This window comes from Odocoileus virginianus, chromosome 6 (genome assembly GCF_023699985.2).
Source record: "Odocoileus virginianus isolate 20LAN1187 ecotype Illinois chromosome 6, Ovbor_1.2, whole genome shotgun sequence".
NCBI lineage: Eukaryota > Metazoa > Chordata > Mammalia > Artiodactyla > Cervidae > Odocoileus > Odocoileus virginianus.
The window spans coordinates 26,624,040-26,644,369 of record NC_069679.1 but is presented as its reverse complement, the minus strand read 5'-3'; the positions used below and the strand labels follow the sequence as shown (position 1 = coordinate 26,644,369).

Here is a 20,330-nt window from a genome sequence, read left to right as displayed (position 1 = left end):
GAACACCCGGGACTGATCTCCTTTAGGATGGACTGGTTGGATCTTCTTGCAGTCCAAGGGACTCTCAAGAGTCTTCTCCAACACCATAGTTCAAAAGCATCAATTTTTCAGTGCTCAGCTTTCTTCACAGTCCTACTCTCACATCCAGACATGACCACTGGAAAAACCATAGCCCTGACCAGATGGACATTTGTTGGCAAAGTAATGTCTCTGCTTTTTAATATGCTATCTAGGTTGGTCATAACTTTCCTTCCAAGGAGTGTCTTTTAATTTCATGGCTGCAATCACCATCCGCAGTGATTTTGGAGCCCAAAAAATTAAAGTCTGTCACTGTTTCCACTGTCTCCCCATCTATTTCCCATGAGGTGATGGGACTGGATGCCATGATCTTAGTTTTCTGAACGTTAAGCTTTAAGCCAACTTTTTCACTCTCCTCTTTCACTTTCATCAAGAGGCTTTTTAGTTCCTCTTCACTCTCTGCCATAAGGGTGGTGTCATCTGCATATCTGAGGTTATTGATATTTCTCCCGGCAATCTTGATTCCAGCTTGTGCTTCTTCCAGCCCAGCGTTTCTCATGATGTACTCTGCATATAACTTAAATAAGCAGGGTGACAATATACAGCCTTGACGTACTCCTTTTCCTATTGGGAACCAATCTGTTGTTCCATGTCCAGTTCTAACTGTCGCTTCTTGACCTGCATACAGGTTTCTCAAGAGTCAGGTCAGGTGGTCTGGTATTCCCATCTCTTTCAGAATTTTCCAGTTTTTTGTGATCCACACAGTTGAAGGCTTTGGCGTAGTCAATAAAGCAGAAATAGGACAATCCTGTAAAGCTAAAGCTATCCTAAAATAAAGTTTATTTTTCAAAAACAACCACATCCATACCCAAAACATTAAAAAAAAAACACACATTTTCTATATTGACTTGTTTATTTAGCTGCACCACTTGGCTTGCAGGATCTCAGTTCCCAACCAGAGATTGAACATGGGCCATGACAGTGAAAGCACCGAATTCTAACCACTACACCACCAGGGAACTCCCCATACCCAAAAAAAGGTTTTAAAAATACTTAGCAGTATGTGTTTTAGTTTTAGTTTTTCCAAATAGTCTCAAAAAGTATCATTTTATAGTAGTTTTGTTTGAATCAGGATATAAACAAATCAGGACCACATATTTAATTAATAGTCCCTTAATGCAGTTAGACAAGATAGAGCTAGACGGTTGACTAGATTTAGCTTCAATTTTTTTTTCAATTTTTTTTAAATAAAGGCTTTCTAGGAAGTGTTTTGCACTTTTTTTTTCCATTTATTTTTATTAGTTGGAGGCTAATTACTTTACAATATTGTAGTGGTTTTTGCCATACATTGACATGAATCAGCCATGGATTTACATGTATTCCCCATCCTGTTCCCCCCTCCTGCCTCCCTCTCCATCCCATCCCTCTGGGTCTTCCCAGTGCACCAGGCCCCGAACACTTGTCTCATGCATCCAACCTGGGCTGGTGATCTGTTTCACCCTTGATAGTATACTTGTTTCAATGCTGTTCTCTCTGAACATCCCACCCTCACCTTCTCCCACAGAGTCTAAAAGTCTGTTCTGTACATCTGTGTCTCTTTTTCTGTTTTGCATATAGGGTTATCGTTACCATCTTTTTAAATTCCATATATATGCGTTAGTATACTGTATTGGTCTTTATCTTTCTGGCTTACTTCACTCTGTATAATGGGCTCCAGTTTCATCCATCTCATTAGACTGATTCAAATTCTTTTTAGTGGCTGAGTAATATTCCATGGTGTATATGTACCACAGCTTCCTTATCCATTCGTCTGCTGATGGGCATCTAGGTTGCTTCCATGTCCTGGCTATTATAAACAGTGCTGCAATGAACATTGGGGTACACATATCTCTTTCAGATCTGGTTTCCTTGGTGTGTATGCCCAGGAGTGGGATTGCTGGGTCATATGGCAGTTCTATTTCCAGTTTTTTAAGTAATCTCCACACTGTTCTCCATAGTGGCTGTACTAGTTTGCAGTCCCACCAAGAGTGTAAGAGGGTTCCCTTTTCTCCACACCCTCTCCAGCATTTACTGCTTGTAGATTTTTGGATAGCAGCCATTCTGACTGGCGTGTAATGGTACCTCATTGAGGTTTTGATTTGCATTTCTCTGATAATGAGGGATGTTGAGCATCTTTTCATGTGTTTGTTAGCCATCTGTATGTCTTCTTTGGAGAAATATCTGTTTAGATCTTTGGCCCATTTTTTGATTGGGTCATTTATTTTTCTGGAATTGAGCTACAGGAGTTTCTTGTATATTTTTGAGATTAATCCTTTGTCTGTTTCTTCATTTTCTATTATTTTCTCCCATTCTTATGGCTGTCTTTTCACCTTGCTTATAGTTTCCTTTGTTGTGCAAAAAGTTTTGCACTTTTAGTAGCATTGTATCAGAGGGCACATTATGCCCAGTGGCCTCATTTTCAGTGACCTTAAGATTCATCAGTTGGTTAAAAAGTTGGCCACCTGATCCATCCATCCAAAGTTCTCATCAACCTTTTACCTAATAGTTTTATCAATCATTGGTGATCATTGCCTGCAGTAATTATGTCATTAGTGGTTGCAAACAATGGTTTTCTATATCCATTCTTCCTGCATTTTTGGATTCAATTTCCCTCCCTCACTCACCATTAACTTCTGACCAGCCAGTACTATCTGGATCCCAAGGTTGGCTAAATCCTAGCAGCTGAAATTTACTTCTGCAGTTGAAACCAAGAGAGCTAAAGAAGGATTTTATAGAATACTTGGAAAATTACTAGAAATGCAAATTCTTGGTTCCTATTAAGAGACTGAGTGAATCAGAAACTCAGATGTGGCCCAGAAATCTGGTTTAACAAGCCCTCCAGGGGTTTCTGACGCCTGCTAACATTGGGGGCCCTAAGATGGCCTTCAATCAAGCAATGATTTACTAAGGTCATATGAGCATGGCAATATACTGGGTGGTGAGCATGATGGATGCACAAAAGAAGACCTGATTTCCCCCCAAGGAACTCAAAGTTTACACAAGGGAACAGGGGACATGCCTGTGAAAAGGTAACTGGTGATAGCTGATAGTGGGCAGTATGCTTCCAACATGGCACACAGGTAGTGCAGATAGAAGATTCCAAGGAATTCCTTGGGCTTCACCTTTCTTTTGTCCTGGTTATATTCTTGTTCAGTCACCAACGCTCTTTGTGACCCCCATGAACTGTAGCCCACCAGGCTCCTCTGTCTATGGGATAATGCGCGCAAGAATAATGGAGTGGGTTGCCATTTCCTCCTCCAGAGGACTTTCCCGACACACGGATCGAACCCGGGTCTCCTGAGGCTCCTGCATTGGCTGGCAGATTCTTTACCACTGAGCCACCTGGGAAGCCCCGGTAATCTTACTCGTCCATAATCACACTGGGGAGGCTACCTTCCTGAGTATGCAGGTTTCTATCCGCTGCTCCTGAGCTTGGGTGCTGGCATGTAGCATACGGTTATCCCGGCTGGTGAGTGCGGGAAGGCGTCTGAGTAACTCTTTGCCTCTGTCACTGGTATTGTTTGCGTAGAGAGAGTCTGCGTAAAGCTTACTTGCTGGAGTACTTTCCTGTTCAAGAGTCCAGAACACCCAAACGGCAATTCCTTCCCAAGAGTGGGCGGAGCCGGGATGCGGAGCGGAAGCTCAAAACCGGCGGCGGCGGAAGCCCAGCCCCAGCGGGGCAAGATGGCGGCGCCCAGGTGGTTCTAGACCAAGTAGGTGGTTTGGCTGGCGGGATGGACTGCAGGAGATCCCGGCTGAGGTCTCTGATAAGGGTATTTAGTTCTTTGTCGGAGCCTGCCCCAGTGTCTTTGGTCTGGTCAGGGGCGGCCGCGGCCTCTTCGATGCGGAGACCCTAGGCACGGCCCTTCATCTGCAGGCAGCATAGTCTGAGACTCCGTGGTTTCTCTTTGCTGACACGGGTGATCCTGGAGCACCTGTGACCGTAGAGCCCAACCCTTTAGGGCAGTTGTGGGGCCTGACAGAGTATAAGTCATGGACTGCTTTGGTGAAATTTATTACTAAGTATTTTATTGTTTTCAAGCTATTGTAAATACAATTTACAATAAATAAATAAAGAGAATGGCAATAAGGTATGAACGAGGAGGAATGAGTCCATATGAACCCAGGGAAAAGGAGCCTTCTCTGATGCACAAAAAAGAATTGAGGTTCAGTTGCAGAGGGCCCATTATCTTTATTGCTTCTAGGGTGAATGAGAGTGAATCCCCTACGCTGAAGCAGTGCTGGAAGGAGTTGAACTAGGGAGGCAGCTGGAGTGTCAAGATGCTGTCGAGACCAAAGCCAGGGGAGTCGGAGGTGGACCTGCTGCGCTTCCAAAGTCAGTTTCTTGCAGCTGGTGCAACCCCAGCAGTACAGCTGGTGAAGAAAGGAAGTAGGAGAGCTGGGGATGCCAACCTGGAGCAGTCTCCACTGCAGGGTCATCGGGATGTGGTGATGCTGGACAGTGAGTGGCTGTGGGTATGCGGTTGAAAAGGAGAGGGGTACAACCTCAGGGTTTTCTCCTCTTCCTGATGTGGCTGGATTGCCCATAATTATTTCAGAACTGCAAAACTCTGTTGCTGCAGCCCCATTTTACATATGAAGAAACTGAATCCAGAGAGATTAAATACCTTACCCAAGGTGACACAGTTTGAGCCAGGGCCCCACAGCAGCTGCCTTTCTTTCTTTGGCTTCCCTCTAGCCCTCAGTCTCTTCCTGGGAAGATATGAGTAATCTCACATCTGGGTTTTTTCCCTTTCTTAGGTCTCCCAGATTTGCCCCCAGCTTTGGTGCCTGCTCCCCCAAAGAGAGCCAGGCCCAGCCCTGGCCATCTCCTGCCTGAACATGAGGACCCTGAAGAGAGGCTGAACAGGCACGATCAGCACATCACTGCTGTCTTGACTAAGATTATTGTGCGTCTCACCCTGGTTAAGTGGGGCAAGGCATCCTAGGGCAGCAGGGATGTTGGGTGTGGTTGGTGAGCCTTACTGAGTAGAGAGTGATTCAGAAAGATGGGACTTCATCCCTGTGCAGTCAGGTTGGGGGCTGGTTTAGAATCACTGTGCCTTAAGAAGAAAGGTGGGTTCATAACTCCTTAGGGTGAGGTTCTAGTCATACAGTACTAAGGTTAATGGGATAGCGTTGAGCTTGAGGATTTGTCTGTATCTTTACTGCTTTGTACTTTTTGCTGCAGGAACGAGATACAAGTTCAATGCCTGTGAATCTGCCTGTGTCCAGTGGCGTTGCTTTCCCTCCTGTATTTCATCGTTCACAGAGGAGACAGGTAGGCAGAGGTCACCTTAGATGGTGTTTAGGGGACAGTCATGTGAGCATCATAGTGCATCTTCCCCAGGTAGATAATAATGATAAACAATTCCATTGTTAAAACCGCACAGCACTAAGCACTTTATATGCATTACTTCAATTAGTCCTCGTAACAGCCATATAACGTAGGCATTGTTATCTCCATTTTTCAAATAAGAAAACTGATAACTTGTCCTACACCACACATATAATAGAAGAGCCAGAAGTCCACCCCAAGTCTGTCAGACTTCAAAACTTGTGTTTCTATGGAGCCTTGCTTTTTCTGAGGACTAGGGTTGTGACCCTTGGAGATTAAATCTCTTGTATCTCTTTGTTCCAGTGACATCAATAGGTTGAGTAGAAAATAGGGTAATGAGCATCTGTCACCTGGATTTTCTTTTTGCCCTTTAGGGGAAGCCAGCAACAGCTGGTAAGAGAAGCATCTTCGCCCAGGAAATTGCAGCCAGGAGAGCATATGGAGCCAAGGTCTCACCAGTTAGAGAAGTTGCATCTATCTTGGACCCACCAGAGAGTGAGTGGGGATTGAAGAGGCTCGGGCTCAGCTTTTTGGTAATACACAATCATAGAGTCATCTCTGGATATTCATCTTTCCTGCTTCAAACCTGAAGTGCATTTGAGCCATCTAAATAGGAGCTGTTCCATACCCTACTGAGAGTATTGAGTGTGGGCAGTTTGGGTCCATATCTGGGTCTTACGTGCAGGCAGAGGGCAGATCATTACTTGACTATAGGAGAAAAAAAGGGGATAGAAATGTCTGGTGTGTGTGTGAGTGTGTGTTCAGTCACTTTAGTTGTGTCTGACTCTTTGCAACCCTGTGGACTGTAACCCGCCCGGCTTCTCTATTCGTGGGATTCTCCAGGCAAGAGTATTAGAGTGGATTGCCATGCCCTCCTCCAGGGGATCTTCCCAACCCAGGGATCGGACCCAAGGCCTCCTGCGTCTCTGTATCGCAGGTGGATTCTTTACTGCTGAGCCATCGGGGCAGCCTGAAGCGTCTGGTGGAGGCTGTAAGATAAAGATGTAGGCCAGAACATGGATGCAAATTACTAGGAGAAGAACTGGGGGCAGACCTCTAGAGGCAGACGTCTGCCTAGACATCCAAGAGAAGAGTCAGTGGGGTGTTTCTGAGGGAAACCTCATGTAAATCCAAGGGGGAAAATGAGTACAGAGATCATCACCCCAAGCCAGACCCAGGGTGCCTTTAGTCATGTGTCATATCTGGGGGCGGGTGGGGGGGGGTGGGTGGTCTCTGCTCTGTGCCTGGGAAGACTCTGGGACATCGTCTGTCTCCAGAGCTAATGGGATTAGAGAAGAGGCCCAGGAATCCCAGTCGGAGTGAGGCAGTGAACGGATCGTATTCTTCTTGTAGGTGCTATGACCTGTGAGGCACTCACAACTAGGGAGCAGGGCAGCCAGCCTCCATGGAACAGCTACAGCTTCCAGGGACCCCATCTGGTGACAGGGAAGGGGCTCAAGAGCCAGGAGGCTGAGCAGGAAGCCCAGACCATCCATGAAGAAAACGTAGCGAGACTGCAAGCTCTGGCTCCAGAGGAGATCCTGCAGGAACAGCAGCGGCTGCTGGCTCAGCTTGGTATGGGTACCGGCCTTTCCTGCCAAGACTGGGCTAGGAAGGGATTGCCATTTATTGAGGAAGGCTTACTGTTAGTGCTTTTCATTCTGTCCTCAAACTGTACCTGTGAGGCAGGTGATGCTAACCTGATGTATTTAATGAAAGACAAAACTGAGGCTCAAAACTTGAAGAAATTCTCCCCTAGGTCATGCAGCCTGTTAAGGAACATGAATGTGATGTAAATCCAGGTCTACCTGGTCTCATGGGTTGTGCTTTTAACCAGTAGGTCGTGTATACAGTACAGGTGTAGTATAGTATACACTGTATTCTGGCTGTACTCTAGTACAGCTGCAGGACACTCTGTTTTATGTGAATTATATGCTGTGCTGTATTACACCTCCCTCCCAGTTTCTGGTCACCAAAACAGTATTTGTCAAGTCAATGTTATTCCAAACTATGTATCTAGCACTTACATAGAGCATAGCATGTATTAGGTTTTTAGTGAATATTTATGTATAAGTAAATAAATAAAATAACTGAAAGTGAGAAACTATTCCCCTAAATGCCTTCTTTTTGGCCCTAGCCAACACTGATTCATTTATTGCATTAGCCCCTTACTTTGGTCCTTGACCTGAAGCCAAGCACAGGGATGGGCAGAGAGCGCTGGACCAGAGGACTGTGAAAAATGGAGGGATAGGTGGGTAGGCAGGTTCTAGTGACAGATATGGGTTGCTGAGGCTGCAAGAGAGCCCAGGGGGCCCATACCCTGGCTGGGAAGTTCCTTGCTTGGCTTTGGCACCCACAGACAGGCCACATTCAGCGGGTTTTGGGTCTGTTGGAGGCTGGGAAGGGTATGCCTCCAACCACTCTCCTCTTCATACTGTGTTCTAGATCCCAGCTTGGTTGCCTTTTTGAAATCTCACAGCCGTACCTGTGAGCAAGCAGAAGAGAAGGCCACAAGGGAGCAGAGACCAGGAAGACCCTCTGCTGAGGTCACTGGAAAGGAGGTCATTGCACCAACTTCTGCCAGTGTGCCCAGGCAGGAAGATGAGCTGGAGCCAGAAACCCCAGGTTTGGAGGAGGAGGGGACTTGGGAGGAATGAAAGCAGAGGAAAGTATCCCTTCTCCCGGGTCTGGCAGATGGGAAGAGAGAGAACCTTCTCTGTCCTTGAACATGTAATGCTAATCCTCATGCTTGGCTTGAAATCAGTCTTCACTTGCTCATGCATATATTCTTCCTGCACACGCTTCCTGTGTTCCCGTCCTGCTAACTGCTCCTTCTCCCCCTTCCCCGGTAGGAGACAGCACAGTATGATGGCTGAATGGCCCCCTCCCCCACAGACCATCTGCCCCTTGCCTTTGCAATCGCTGCCCCAGCTCTGGCTCCATCCATCCCACAGTTCTTTCTGCCTCTGCTCTCTCTGATGGCAAGGTGGTGGGAGAGGAAGGGTCTGATGCAGGTCTTGTGAACAGGCCACGCCTGAAGCAGAAAGGCCAGTGGGAGCACTCATCCTCCAGGAACTGGATTATTTTATTAGTGATTTACAAAAGAAGAATTGAATTTGGACAGCCCTAGGAACCTCCTGCTCGGAGATGTGCTCCAGAACAGCTGAGCGAATTGGATGGGGCTTGGGTGGGGTGAGGAAGGAGGAAGAGGAGGTGGCAGGTGTGTGTCTCGGTATCTTGCTCTGCTGAAGTGTAGCTGCCCCCTCATTGTCTCCACTCCCCTGCTCCTTTGGAAAGTCAGTGCTCGAGTGGAGAACTGGGTTTCCCTGATGTCTGTGGTCCTCCCTTCCTCGTTTGCTCCTCTCTCCTTTCTTTCTTATCTCCTCCTCTTCCTCTTTCCCCTCTCAGCAAATCTTTGGGGTCAGCAAGGGGCTAGAGCCCAGGACAGGTTGTCTGCCATAGTAGTCATTCCAGGCCGTGGGCTGTGCCGTTAGCCACAGCTGAGGGCAGAGGTTGCCAGACCCTTGGGCAGAGGTGGATGTGGCAACTTCTGGACACCTGGGACCCCAATAGATCAGCAAGCTGAGCCCCTTAGGGAAACTACTCTGCTCCCATCTCCCCAGCTCTGGCCTTGCCTGTGACTCCCCAGAAAGAATGGCTGCACATGGACACTGTGGAGCTGGAGAAGCTCCATTGGACCCAGGACCTGCCTCCACTCCGGCGGCAGCAGACGCAGGAGGTGAGGAGGGCCCGCTGGCTGACGGGTGCAGCGGGGTGGGAGTGAGTGGAGCTATTGCTCTTGCACCCAGAACTCAGGCCCTCCTCATCCCTCAAGCTGGAGAAACTTCTCTGTGCTCACCCATCTCTTCCTGCCTGGCCCCTCAGGCCAGAGGAGCCCCACTTCAGGTCAGAGGTCCAGGCAGGACCTAAGTCCTGAGAGGCCTGGGGTTATAGTGAGGAAGGACGTGAGGAATTCACTGCTGCCCCAGTGCATAGCCCTCTTTCTCTACCCATTAGAGGATGCAGGCCCGTTTCAGTCTTCAGGGAGAGCTGCTGGCCCCTGACATGGACCTTCCCACCCATCTGGGCCTGCACCACCATGGAGAGGAGGCGGAGGTGAGGCATGGGCTCCAAGGAGTACTGAACAGTTCTCAGCAAGAGCTTTTAACAACCATATGGAGAAGGGCGGCTGCTCAGCTGCCTTGACCCTCCTGTGTACCCATTCCAGTTCTTGACCCTGCTGGTTCTAAGGCTTGAAATCCTTCTCTGCGTTCTCTCACAATCCAGTCACCAGAACTTGCCAATTTCGTGTTTGTCAGCTCTCCACGTTGCTTCCTCCATCTAAGCCTTGTTCCCTCTTGTCTGCTCAGTCACCATGTCTTCTACTCACTCTGTCCTGCGGTTCACTCCCCAATGGGATTGCTGTACTGATTTCCTCTGACCCGGTTCAGGCTATCTCTTGCCTCAGAACGTTTCCTTGCTCAGGGAATGCTCCCAGAATAAGGCCCTGGCTCTTCAACACAGCAGAACAGCCCTTCCGCCATCTGTCCCTGCTGACCCTACAGCTCTGCCTCCCTCCCTCCTGCTGCACATTCGGCCACCTTCCCCCCACACACCCCCTCTGCTCCTGGACCTCCAGCACGCAGTTCCTGAAGCCCACTCCAGGGAAACCTTTACCTTTCACTTCATGCCCGGCCATCAGGGCTCTGTCCGCTCACTAAGACCACATCACTTTTCCGGGACAGTTTCTCTGTCTCTCCTGTTCTTTAGTTGCAAATTAAACACCAGTGACTACATTTCCCCCCAATCTGCCTTAGGCTGTGGTTACTTGTGTGCAAGTCTTATTTTCTTTACCAGTTTGAGGATTCATGGAAAGCAGAGGCAAGAAACATCACTTTTGTCTTCGCCTAGACACCCAACTCCATTTATGGCAGATGGGGATTGCCGCATATTTGTTAATGGGTGCTGCCCTGTGTCTTGGCTCCTTCTGACTTCTTATCCGTGTTCCAGAGAGCAGGGTACTCCCTTCAGGAGCTCTTCCACCTGACACGCAGCCAGGTGTCCCAGCAGAGAGCTCTAGCGCTGCACGTGTTGGCCCAGGTCATCGGCAGGGTGAGTGAACCACTGGTCTGGTCCTGTCCACCCCCCCTGCCCCTTAGACTCCCACCCTTCGCCCATTTCATTCTGACTCACTGGTCCAAACCCCAGCTGTCTGTGGGTCACACTGGGAACAGGTCAAACCCAGGGTCCTAGATTGGTAAGTGAAGGCTCTAGGACGAAGACTCAGTACCTTCAGCAGATTCAGCAAGGTTTTCTCCTCCTGCCCTCAAGGCCCAGGCTGGAGAGTTTGGGGACCGGCTGGTGGGTAGTGTCTTGCACCTCCTTCTGGATGCCGGTTTCCTCTTCCTGCTGCGCTTCTCCCTGGATGACAGAGTGGATGGGGTCATCGCAGCTGCTGTCCGGGCTCTTCGGGCCCTGCTGGTGGCCCCTGGAGATGAGGTACAACACGCAAAGGAATGAAGCTTCTCGGCCTCGTGGTCCCTACTCCCCCTGTTGGGCCTGCCCTCACCGACGAGCTGTTTCCTGACCCGATCCCTTCTTCCTCTTTCCACCCCCACTCTCCTCTCTCAGGAGCTCCTCGACAGCGCCTTCTCTTGGTACCATGGAGCACTGATGTTCGCTCTGATGCCCAGCCAGGAGGGCAAGGAGGACGAGGACGAGGATGAAGAACCCCCAGCAGAAAAGGCAAAAACCAAGAATCCTGAAGAAGGAAACCGGCCTCCATCTGAGCTGGCCCGACATGATGTCATCAAGGTACAAGTGCACGGTCAGCTGCACCCAGTCCCGTGACCTCCAGGGCAAGCCCGTGTTGGGAGGAGGAGGGGTCATCAAGGCCTGGGGTCCAGCTGCATTTGTCAGGGGGCTTGTATCTTAACCTCAGGGGCTTCTGGCTACCAACCTGCTGCCTCGGCTGCGCTACATACTGGAGGTGACCTGCCCAGGACCTTCTGTGGTCCTTGACATCCTGACCGTGCTCATCCGCCTGGCCCGGCATTCCCTGGAGTCAGCCACAAGGGTGAGAGACAGGAGGCAGGGATTGGGCAAAGAGCCTCACTGGGCCTGGCCTTGCCCCTCAGTCACCCACATCCCTTTTCCTCCTGGCCCTCACAGGTGCTAGAGTGCCCTCGGCTGGTGGAGACTGTGGTGCGAGAATTCCTGCCCACCAGCTGGTCCCCCATGGGTTCGGGGCCTACCTCCAGTCTACACAGAGTGCCCTGTGCTCCTGCCATGAAACTGCTTCGTGTCCTGGCCTCGGCCGGTAGGAATATTGCTGCCCGGCTGGTGAGCAGGACACAGGGCAGGTGATGGGGGCTGGGTTGGGGGCTAAGCGTGGCTCTTGCACTTTTAGGCAGCCCAGTCATGCCACCTTTCTCTTCCGAACTGTTCCAATTGCTTAAAAGTGCAACAGAAACCCCCCGGAAGGAGCCTCGTGTTTCCTGTAGGCTTGCTCTACGCTCATTAGGAAGGCTGCCTGTCCCCTGCACCCAGGCCAGCAGGGCCACATACATATCGGCACCAAGCAGCCTTGGCAAAGGTGCCCAGCAAGTGCCTGCTAACAAGAAGGCAGGCAGGAGGGCAGAAGGGAGGGATGGATGAGGTAGTTTCACCCGAGTCCTGAACTATGACCCTGTGGCATCAGAGGGTCCAGGAACAGGGCTTCCAGCGATCCTGATCCCCGGACTCTCTGCCCACCCCCAGCTGAGCGGCTTTGATCTCCGGAGCCGCCTGAGCCGCTTTATAGCTGAAGACCCCCAGGATCTGGCCTTGCCCCTGGAGGAAGCTGAGACCCTGAGCACCGAGGCCTTCCGCCTGTGGGCAGTGGCAGCCTCCTACGGCCTAGGCAGTGACCTTTATAGGTGAGAAGAGATGATGGTAGTCCCCTCAAGACCCCTCCGGCCCTGCACTCTGGCCTGAACTGACGATTCAGCCTTGCTCAAGGTCCAGGCTCAGAGGGAGGCTGGGCATGAGGAAGAGGTGATTCTGGGAGGAATGAAGACAGCTGGGGCATCAGGGCTAGCCAGGGGGGAGTGGAGCAAGGCTGGGTTAACCACACTGTGTGCATCACAGCATTGATATCTGGGTGAAATCATATTAAATTCCCTGAAGTGTGTAGTGTGGAAGCCTTGGGGGCTGCCGCCCTCCCCCTAGCCCCCAGCCTCCCTTGAAGCCTCACCAGAGTACCCTGGCCCAGGCCTCCCTCCTGCTCCTCCGCAGCCAGCCTGCAGAGGCCCCAGGGCAGGCCTTTCCCTATGTCTTCTGTCTGTCTCCCTCCTCACACTGAAGGGTGGTCTTTGTCTTCCCCTCACCACCACCACCAGGGAGCTATACCCTGTGCTGATGCGAGCCCTGCAGGCTGTGCCAAAGGAGCTCAGTAGCCCTGTGCCTCGGCCCCTCGCCCTGCAGAGGATCGCCTCGCTGCTCACCCTCCTCACCCAGCTGACCTTGGCAGCCGGCTGTATCGCCCATGAAGCCAGTAGGTAGGCCCTAGCCCCTGAGCTGCCGGTGGAGAGTCGTCCTGCCAGGAGCTCTGGGATGGGTGGGAGGGCTCCTCCACAGAAAGAGGGTGGCCGGAGCCTAGAGGGCAGTCCAGGCAGCCAGATCCTTACTGTGGCCCCTTTTGGCTCTCCTGTAGTGACTCTGCTGAGGCCAGTCTGTTGGCGACCCCTTGCTCAATCACTTGGACACAGGTGTCTGGGCTCCACCCTCTCGTGGAGCCATGTCTCAGACAGAGCTTGAAGTTGCTGCCCAGACCTGAGATGTGGAGTGCCCTGGGCCCGGTGCCCACTGCCTGCCTGCTCTTCCTGGATGCCTACTACCAGGCCTGGAGCCAGCAGGTGAGGTTGCCTACTCGCCTTCCCCCCGCCCTAGGCGCCCTGTCTGTGTCTTAGCGTTCTGCCCTCTTTCTCCATCTCCACCTGTCCGTACCTCCCTCTTGCCACCTTTTCCTGCCCTCCATCTTTTCCCTCTTAGCATTCTTCCTCTTCCCACCTCCACATCCAGTAGAGCTTCCAAGGAGCCATGTTGGTGGAGGCCAGAGAACCCCAAAGAGCAGCTTAGCCTCCCTGGAGCCGTTACACTCTCTCATGACCCCTACCAGCACAACCTCAGAGTCCTCTCTCCTTCCAGAAGGGTCAGAAGGCAGAAGCCTCCAAACTCTCACTGTGGGGATCTTGGAATCATAGGCTCGGCCTGAGTGCACAGGATCTAGGAGGATGGGGGCTCCTGGGCCATCAGCTCAGTGAGTCTCATGGTCTTTCAGCCAGGCCTGTGCCCAGAGGATTGGCTGCAGGACATGGAGCGCCTGTCAGAGGGGCTGCTGCTGCCCCTGCTGGAACACCCATCTCTGGGCAGCCTATGGGAATCCCTGGGGTATGTACTCTGTGTGTGGTGGAGGTTGGTGAGGGGAGGCAGTTTCGCTTCTTATGAGGTTCCTGAGTCTAGCTCCCTGGTCCATTCAGCTTGAGGGAGACCTGAATCCCTCGTAGGCAGCAGCTGGGGGCTCCAGGGAATGTGGGCTCTGTCTGCATGGCCACCTTGCCACTGACCTTGGTTGCAGACAACCCAGCACACCTCAGACCAGAGCCCCCTCAGCTTCTCCACTCTGCCTCCAGGTGCTGCTCCCCTCTGTGCAACCCACAGTCCTGTGCTGTGGCCCCCGAAACGATCTCCAGCCTCGCGTCACTGGGCTGTGCAGGGGGCCACCCCCCTCTCAGTCTGGCTGGCTCAGCTTCCCCCTTCCCATTCCTCACGGCCCTCCTGTCTCTTCTTAACACCCTGGGCCAGATCCACAAAGGACTGTGTGGCCAGGTGAGTGCTGGGGGCCGAGATGACAGGATTCCGGGGGAGGGCTCCCCTTGGGGAAAGGAGGCCTGTTTTGTCAAACCCTCATTTCTGAGTTTGGCAGGGGACGGGCAGCCGGGGAGCCCCAGAAGGCATCGAAGTCACTTTCCAAATCTGAACACACTTGCTCTTCCTCAGCTGGCCACTGTACTGGCTGCCCCGGGACTCCAGAACTATTTCCTGCGATGTGTGGCTCCCATGGCCGCTCCGCACCTCACCCCCTTCTCTGCGTGGGCCCTGCGCCATGAGTACCACCTGCAGTACCTGGCACTCACCCTGGCCCAGAGAGCGGTGGGTGCCCCTATTCCCCCACCCCCCCATTAACCCCATCCTACCTCTCTGGAACACGTGCTGCTTCCAACAGGCCATGCAGCTCCTACTTTCCTGAAGACATGCCCAGAACCTGTGCCCGTTGGTGCGTATTCTCTTCCTCACTTCTGTTCCCTGTGTCCCCCCTCACCCCCTCTGCCTCCTCCTCCCCCTTCCCCCTTTTCTGTCCACAGGCAACACTCCAGCCACCAGTGGCAGGCACTGACGTGGCCCTCTGTCACAGCATGGCCTTGGCCCTGCTGGGCCGGCTGCTGCCTGGGAGTGAGCACCTTGCCCATGAGCTGCTGCTGAGCTGTGTGTTCCGGCTGGAGTTCCTCCCGTAAGTCCAGGCTTGGTAGCATCAACTCAGCCCTTTCAAAAAGCTACTGTGGTGGTTGCCAGAGCCGCTCTGAATTGGGAACCAGAAGACCTGGGCTTAATTTTCTTTCTTCCATGGAGTACACTTAGCCTGTCTTGAGTTTTCTGTTTCCTCATTAGTCAAGTGAGGATGAGGATAACACACTAGGGTATTACTATGAGACTTCTGTGACTGTATGGCTGGAAAATGGTTATAAACTAGCTGTACACTTGTAATAGCTAACAGTTACTCAGTTATTTAACCTGTACCCTGAGATGGGTATTATCATTATTATCATCCCCATTTCATTATTTATCATCTCCATTTTACTATGAGGGAACCGAGGCACAGAGTTCTGTAAACGAGCACCTAGGTAACTGGCTCTAGTGTCCGTCCTCTTAACTGCCCTGTGGATGGTTATTAGGGGGACAGGAAGGAGCAGGATTGGACCTGGGAGCCTCTGGAAGGCCCTGGAGAGATGGTGGCCTTGTGGGTTCTTGCCCTCATTTTTGTTTTCGTGTTCCATTACAGAGAAAGAGCATCAGGGGGTCCGGAGGCAGCTGACTTCTCTGACCGGCTGTCCTTAGGAAGCGGCGGATACCTTGGATGTGGACGAGGGGCTCTCCTAGCTCAGGCCTGCCATGACCTCCCCAGCATCCGCAGCTGCTACCTGACCCACTGCTCACTGGCCCGGGCCAGCCTGCTCGCCTCCCAGGCCTTGTACCGAGGGGAGCTCCGGCGAGTCCCAGCCTTGCTGCTTGCTGTGCCTAAGGAGCCGCTGCTGCCCACTGACTGGCCTTTCCTGCCATTGATTCAACTCTACCACCGGGCCTCAGACACCCCCTCGGGACTCCCTCCTGCTGACACTGTGGGCACAGCCCTGCGGGCCCTGCAGTGGGTGCTTGTCCTGGAGAGCTGGCGCCCCCAGGCGCTCTGGGCTGTGTCTGCTGCTGCCCGCCTGGCGCGGCTCATGTGTGTATTCCTGGTGGACAGTGAGTTGTTCCGGGAGACCCCAATACAACGCCTGGTGGCAGCCCTCCTGGCCCGGCTCTGCCAGCCTGAAGTCCTACCAAATCTCAACCTGGATTGCCCGCTTCCTGGCCTGACATCTTTCCCAGACCTCTATGCCAACTTCCTGGAGCATTTTGAGGCTGTCTCTTTTGGGGACCACCTCTTTGGGGCTCTGATTCTCCTTCCCCTACAGCGTCGATTCAGCGTCACCTTGCGCCTCGCCCTCTTTGGGGAGCATGTGGGTGCCTTGCGAGCTCTGGGCCTGCCACTGACACAGGTACTTTCTCAGCCCAGCAGGGCCCACCATGGGCATCCTGTCCTGGGCCTTGGAAGCACTCCTGAGCAGCGGGGCGCTTTGGTGACCTGAGGTTCTTTATCTTACCTCTTGGGGGCTTTGAGGAGATGAAAAAATACATGGAAAGGGTTTATCATGGTATCTGGCATACCATAGGTGTTCATTATTATTAATGGCATGGTTCCTTGCTCATGAGGTGCTACAGTGTAGACAAGAGATGTACCGAAACCAATATAGTTCTCAGTTATTCAGATTCTAGGTGTTAAGTCAGGATTCAGAGAAGGCAAAGATCAAAGTGGATTTTCCATGAGGAGAAGGTTTTGTGGAAGAAGTGGGAATTGATCTGGACACAAAAAGTTGGGTAGAATTTGGATTGTTGAGGAAGGACAGGATGTACCTAGTGGAACAGCATAAGCAAAAGCTCAGAGGCAGGCTGATTCTTATCCACTACACCTTCAGGGAAGTTCTTATGTGTATACATATTTTTATAAAATTGGGATCACCACATAATGTTTTCTTAATTTAATGTTATATAATAAGTATTTCTCACATTATTAAATAGCCTAAGAAATCAACATTTTTATTATATAATCCATTTTGCAAGTATGTCACAGTTTATTAGAACCCCTTAGTGGGCATCAAAGTTTGTTTCTGATTTTTTGCTATTTTAGGTAATGCTCTGATAAACACCATTGGATATAAACTCATAATCTTTCTGCATGGAATTAAGGAAGAGTAATTTTTTGGAAAAATAATTACTATTCCAAAGAACATGAACTTTTGAATGGTTTGGTAATAGAATTGAGCAGCTGCATATGACGTTTTGAAAGTTTCAAGTAGGTTAAACAGGCGGTGGTGGCAGTAGAAATTCACAGCTGCTTCTCAGTTTCCCAGTTTCCACTGCTTTCCAGCTCTTTCTTTTTTTAAAAAAATTTATTGGTGTGTAGTTGATTTGCAATATTATGTTTCAGGTGTACAGCAAAGTGAATCAGTTATACACATACATGTATCCACTCTTTTGTTTTAGATTATTTTTCTGTGTAGGTTGTTACAGAATTCCCTGTGCTATACAGCAGCAGTTTCTTTTTTTTTTTTTAATTTTATTTATTTATTTGGCTGCTCTGGGTCTTAGTTGTAGCATGTGGTCGAACCTGGGCCCCCTGCACTGGGAGCTCAGAGTCTTAGCCACTGGACCACCAGGGAAGGCCCAGCAGTTTCTTATTATTTTATACATAGTTGTGTGTATATGTCCCCATCTCCCAATTTATCCCTCCCCCCACCCCCTGGTAACCATAAGGTTGTTTTCTATGTTTGAGAGTTTGCTTCTGTTTTCTAAATAAGTTCATTTCTAGCTCTTTAGTCCTTAACCTTGACCCTTGTGATAGGGATTTGGTTCATGTGACCATCCACCTTCCACCCCATTGTCCACTGATCCACATCATGCCCTGACCCTCAGCATGCCTCATATCCCCTGTCACAGCTGCCTGTGTCCCTGGAGTGCTACACGGCGCCTCCTGAAGACAACGTGGCCCTCCTTCAGCTCTACTTCCGGGCTCTGGTTACTGGTGCCCTCCGTCCACGCTGGTGCCCTGTGCTCTATGCTGTGGCTGTGGCTCATGTCAACAGCTTCATCTTCTCCCAGGACCCAAATAACTCAGTAAGTTACATCCCCATCTCCAAAGGGAGGAAGGGGCCTGCAATTGAACTGGGCCAGCTGGGGAGGAGGTAAGGGCCCAGCCAGGCCAGCGATAGGTACCTGCCCTTGGCCTGGTGCCACCGCTTCTTATTCTTCCTCTAGGACGAGATCAAGGCTGCCTGCAGAAGCATGCTGCAGAAGACTTGGCTGCTGACAGATGAGGTAGGGGGTGGGGCACATCTTGGAGGTGGGAGAATGAAGGGTATTGGGGAACAGATCTCAACAGGATCTCACTACCTGCTACATAAAGTTTCTTTCTTCTCTGCAGGGCCTGCGGCAGCACCTTCTCTACTATAAGCTTCCCAATTCTGCCCTTCCCGCGGGTTTTGAGCTGTATCCCCAGTTGCCCCCTGTGCGTCAGCAGTACCTTCAGAAACTCAGGATCTCAGGGGTGCTCCCACATGGAGTATCAGAGACCTAGTATAGCTGCTGCAGATGAAGAGATGGATACACTCTCCTAGAGTTACCAACAGATACCTGGCTTTGTGTCCTAAGAATGGGCGGGAAACAAAAGAGCAGAAGGCCTGCCTCTTTGAGCTTTTTTGGAGCTGGGTGAACCTACCTGTATATCCTGATAATTGAAGCCCATGATCTGGGACTTCTGAGGGTCTGCACTGGGAGTGAAGGGTGACTTAGCTATGTCCCCTTCTTGGGGACAAGATGAACCAACTATACCTCTCTTCCTCTGCCTATGCCCTGGCATCAGTGTGTATGAATACTGGAGCTGGGCGTTGAAGTAAATTTTTTTTTAATCTGGGAATGTGATTTGGACTGGTTTCAAATATACTAGTTCAGGATTGGTATCAAGGGATGGGTTATTCCTGAGGGAAGCAAGATTGCTCTGAGAGAGACAGGGGAGAAATCATGAATGGGAGGTGAAAACTAAGTCCACATCTGGGACGACAAAAATATGGGTCCCAGTTCTGGAGTGAAGCCAGGCCGGGGCAATGCTCTTGGGAATGGAGCACTTCTTGAAGGACTTTGTCAGCATTCCACTTGAAGTGTAGGTATCCTTAATGAGGTCATTATCCTGTCTCTGTATGCATGTGTATAAGTGGCTTCAGCCATGTCTGTCTCTTTTCAGCCCCATGGACTGTAGCCCGCCAGGCTTCTCTGTCCATGGGATTCTCCAGGCAAGAATACTGGAGTGGGTTGTCATGTCCTCCTCCATAGGGATCTTCCCAACCCAGGGATCAAGACCAAGCCTCCTGCAGTGGTAGGTGGGTTCTTTACCACTGGCGCCACCTGGGAGGCCCCCAGTTTGTCTCCTGTGGCCTCTTATTTCCATCAGTTGCTATCCTGAGACAAGAAGAATCCAAAAATCAGACTGGTGCGGTATCTGTCTGTCTTGGATCTGTTCGGGCTGCTATATTAAAATACCACAGGCTGGGTGGCTTATGAACAACAGACATTTATTTCTAGAGACTGGGAGGTCTTCCCTGATAGCTCAGTTGGTAAAGAATCTGCCTGCAATGCAGGAGACCCCGGTTCGATTCCTGGGTCGGGAAGATCCACTGGAGAAGGGATAGGCTACCCACCCCAGTATTCTTGGGTTTTCCTTGCGGCTCAGCTGGTAAAAAAAAAAAACGCCTGCAATGTGGGAGACCTGGGTTCGATCCCTGGGTTGGGAAGATCTCCTGGAGAAGGAACAGCTGCCCACTTACAGAATTCTGGCCTGGGGAATTCCATGGCCTGTGTAGTCCATGTGGTTGCACAGAGTTCAACTGAGCAACTTTCACTTTCAGAGACTGGAAAGGCTAATATTAAGGTGCTGGCAGATTTAGTATCTGTTGAAGATCTGCTTTCTGGTTCATAGACAGCTCCCCCATGGCAGAAGGGACAAGGGAGCTCTCTGGGGCCTCTTATTTTTAGCAACACAGCTTGTGGGATCTCAGTTCCCTGACCAGGGATTGAACCCAGGCAATGGCAGTGAAAAATGCTGTGTCCTAACCATTAGGCCACCAGGAACTCCCCTGGGGCATCTTTTCATAGGGTACTAATCCCATTCCACTCATGAAGGTGAAAACCTCATGACTTAATCACTTCCCAATGGCCCCACCTTCAAATATGCTCAATATGCAGATTCACTTTCAACATACGAATTCGATTGATGGTGGGTCTGGGGCGGGGTGTGGGTAGGGGGATTCTGTATAGTGAGGTTCTACAACATCCCTTCCACTGTGGACTTTAGTGGTGGTAGGCAAAGACTGGGGAGGATTGGATCAAAAAGTAAACTCTGGTTCATCAGTTTATCTCTTCCTTTTGGTACCTCTAGGTTGTTCTTTTGTCTGAATTCCAACACTAAGCTTTCTTAGTATCATTTGCTGTGTGAAAATTATAATCATTGTGTTTACGGGTCAGGGTG

General features: G+C 50.8%; 1 protein-coding gene across 3 annotated transcripts; it reads left to right on the top strand.

The window, feature by feature from the left end:
- The first annotated feature begins 3,663 nt into the window (after positions 1-3,663).
- RPAP1 (RNA polymerase II associated protein 1) lies at positions 3,664-18,768 on the top strand. Of its 3 annotated transcripts, none has more exons than XM_020877589.2 (25): positions 3,664-3,770; positions 4,263-4,519; positions 4,819-4,967; positions 5,249-5,338; positions 5,770-5,890; positions 6,749-6,970; positions 7,841-8,020; positions 9,019-9,134; positions 9,413-9,511; positions 10,406-10,507; positions 10,727-10,894; positions 11,027-11,209; positions 11,337-11,471; positions 11,567-11,737; positions 12,155-12,312; positions 12,775-12,933; positions 13,089-13,290; positions 13,716-13,825; positions 14,068-14,263; positions 14,435-14,587; positions 14,800-14,945; positions 15,495-16,251; positions 17,750-17,926; positions 18,068-18,127; positions 18,234-18,768. In XM_020877589.2, the coding sequence occupies exons 2-25, from the start codon at positions 4,339-4,341 to the stop codon at positions 18,384-18,386; spliced, it is 4,188 nt and encodes a 1,395-aa protein (XP_020733248.2). In that variant the 5' UTR covers positions 3,664-3,770; positions 4,263-4,338; the 3' UTR covers positions 18,387-18,768. The 3 variants fall into 3 exon arrangements, with proteins under 3 accessions (XP_020733248.2, XP_070325138.1, XP_070325139.1); XM_070469037.1 differs by having other exon boundaries at positions 3,744-3,830; XM_070469038.1 differs by lacking the exon at positions 3,664-3,770 and having other exon boundaries at positions 4,448-4,533.
- Positions 18,769-20,330: the final 1,562 nt, after the last annotated feature.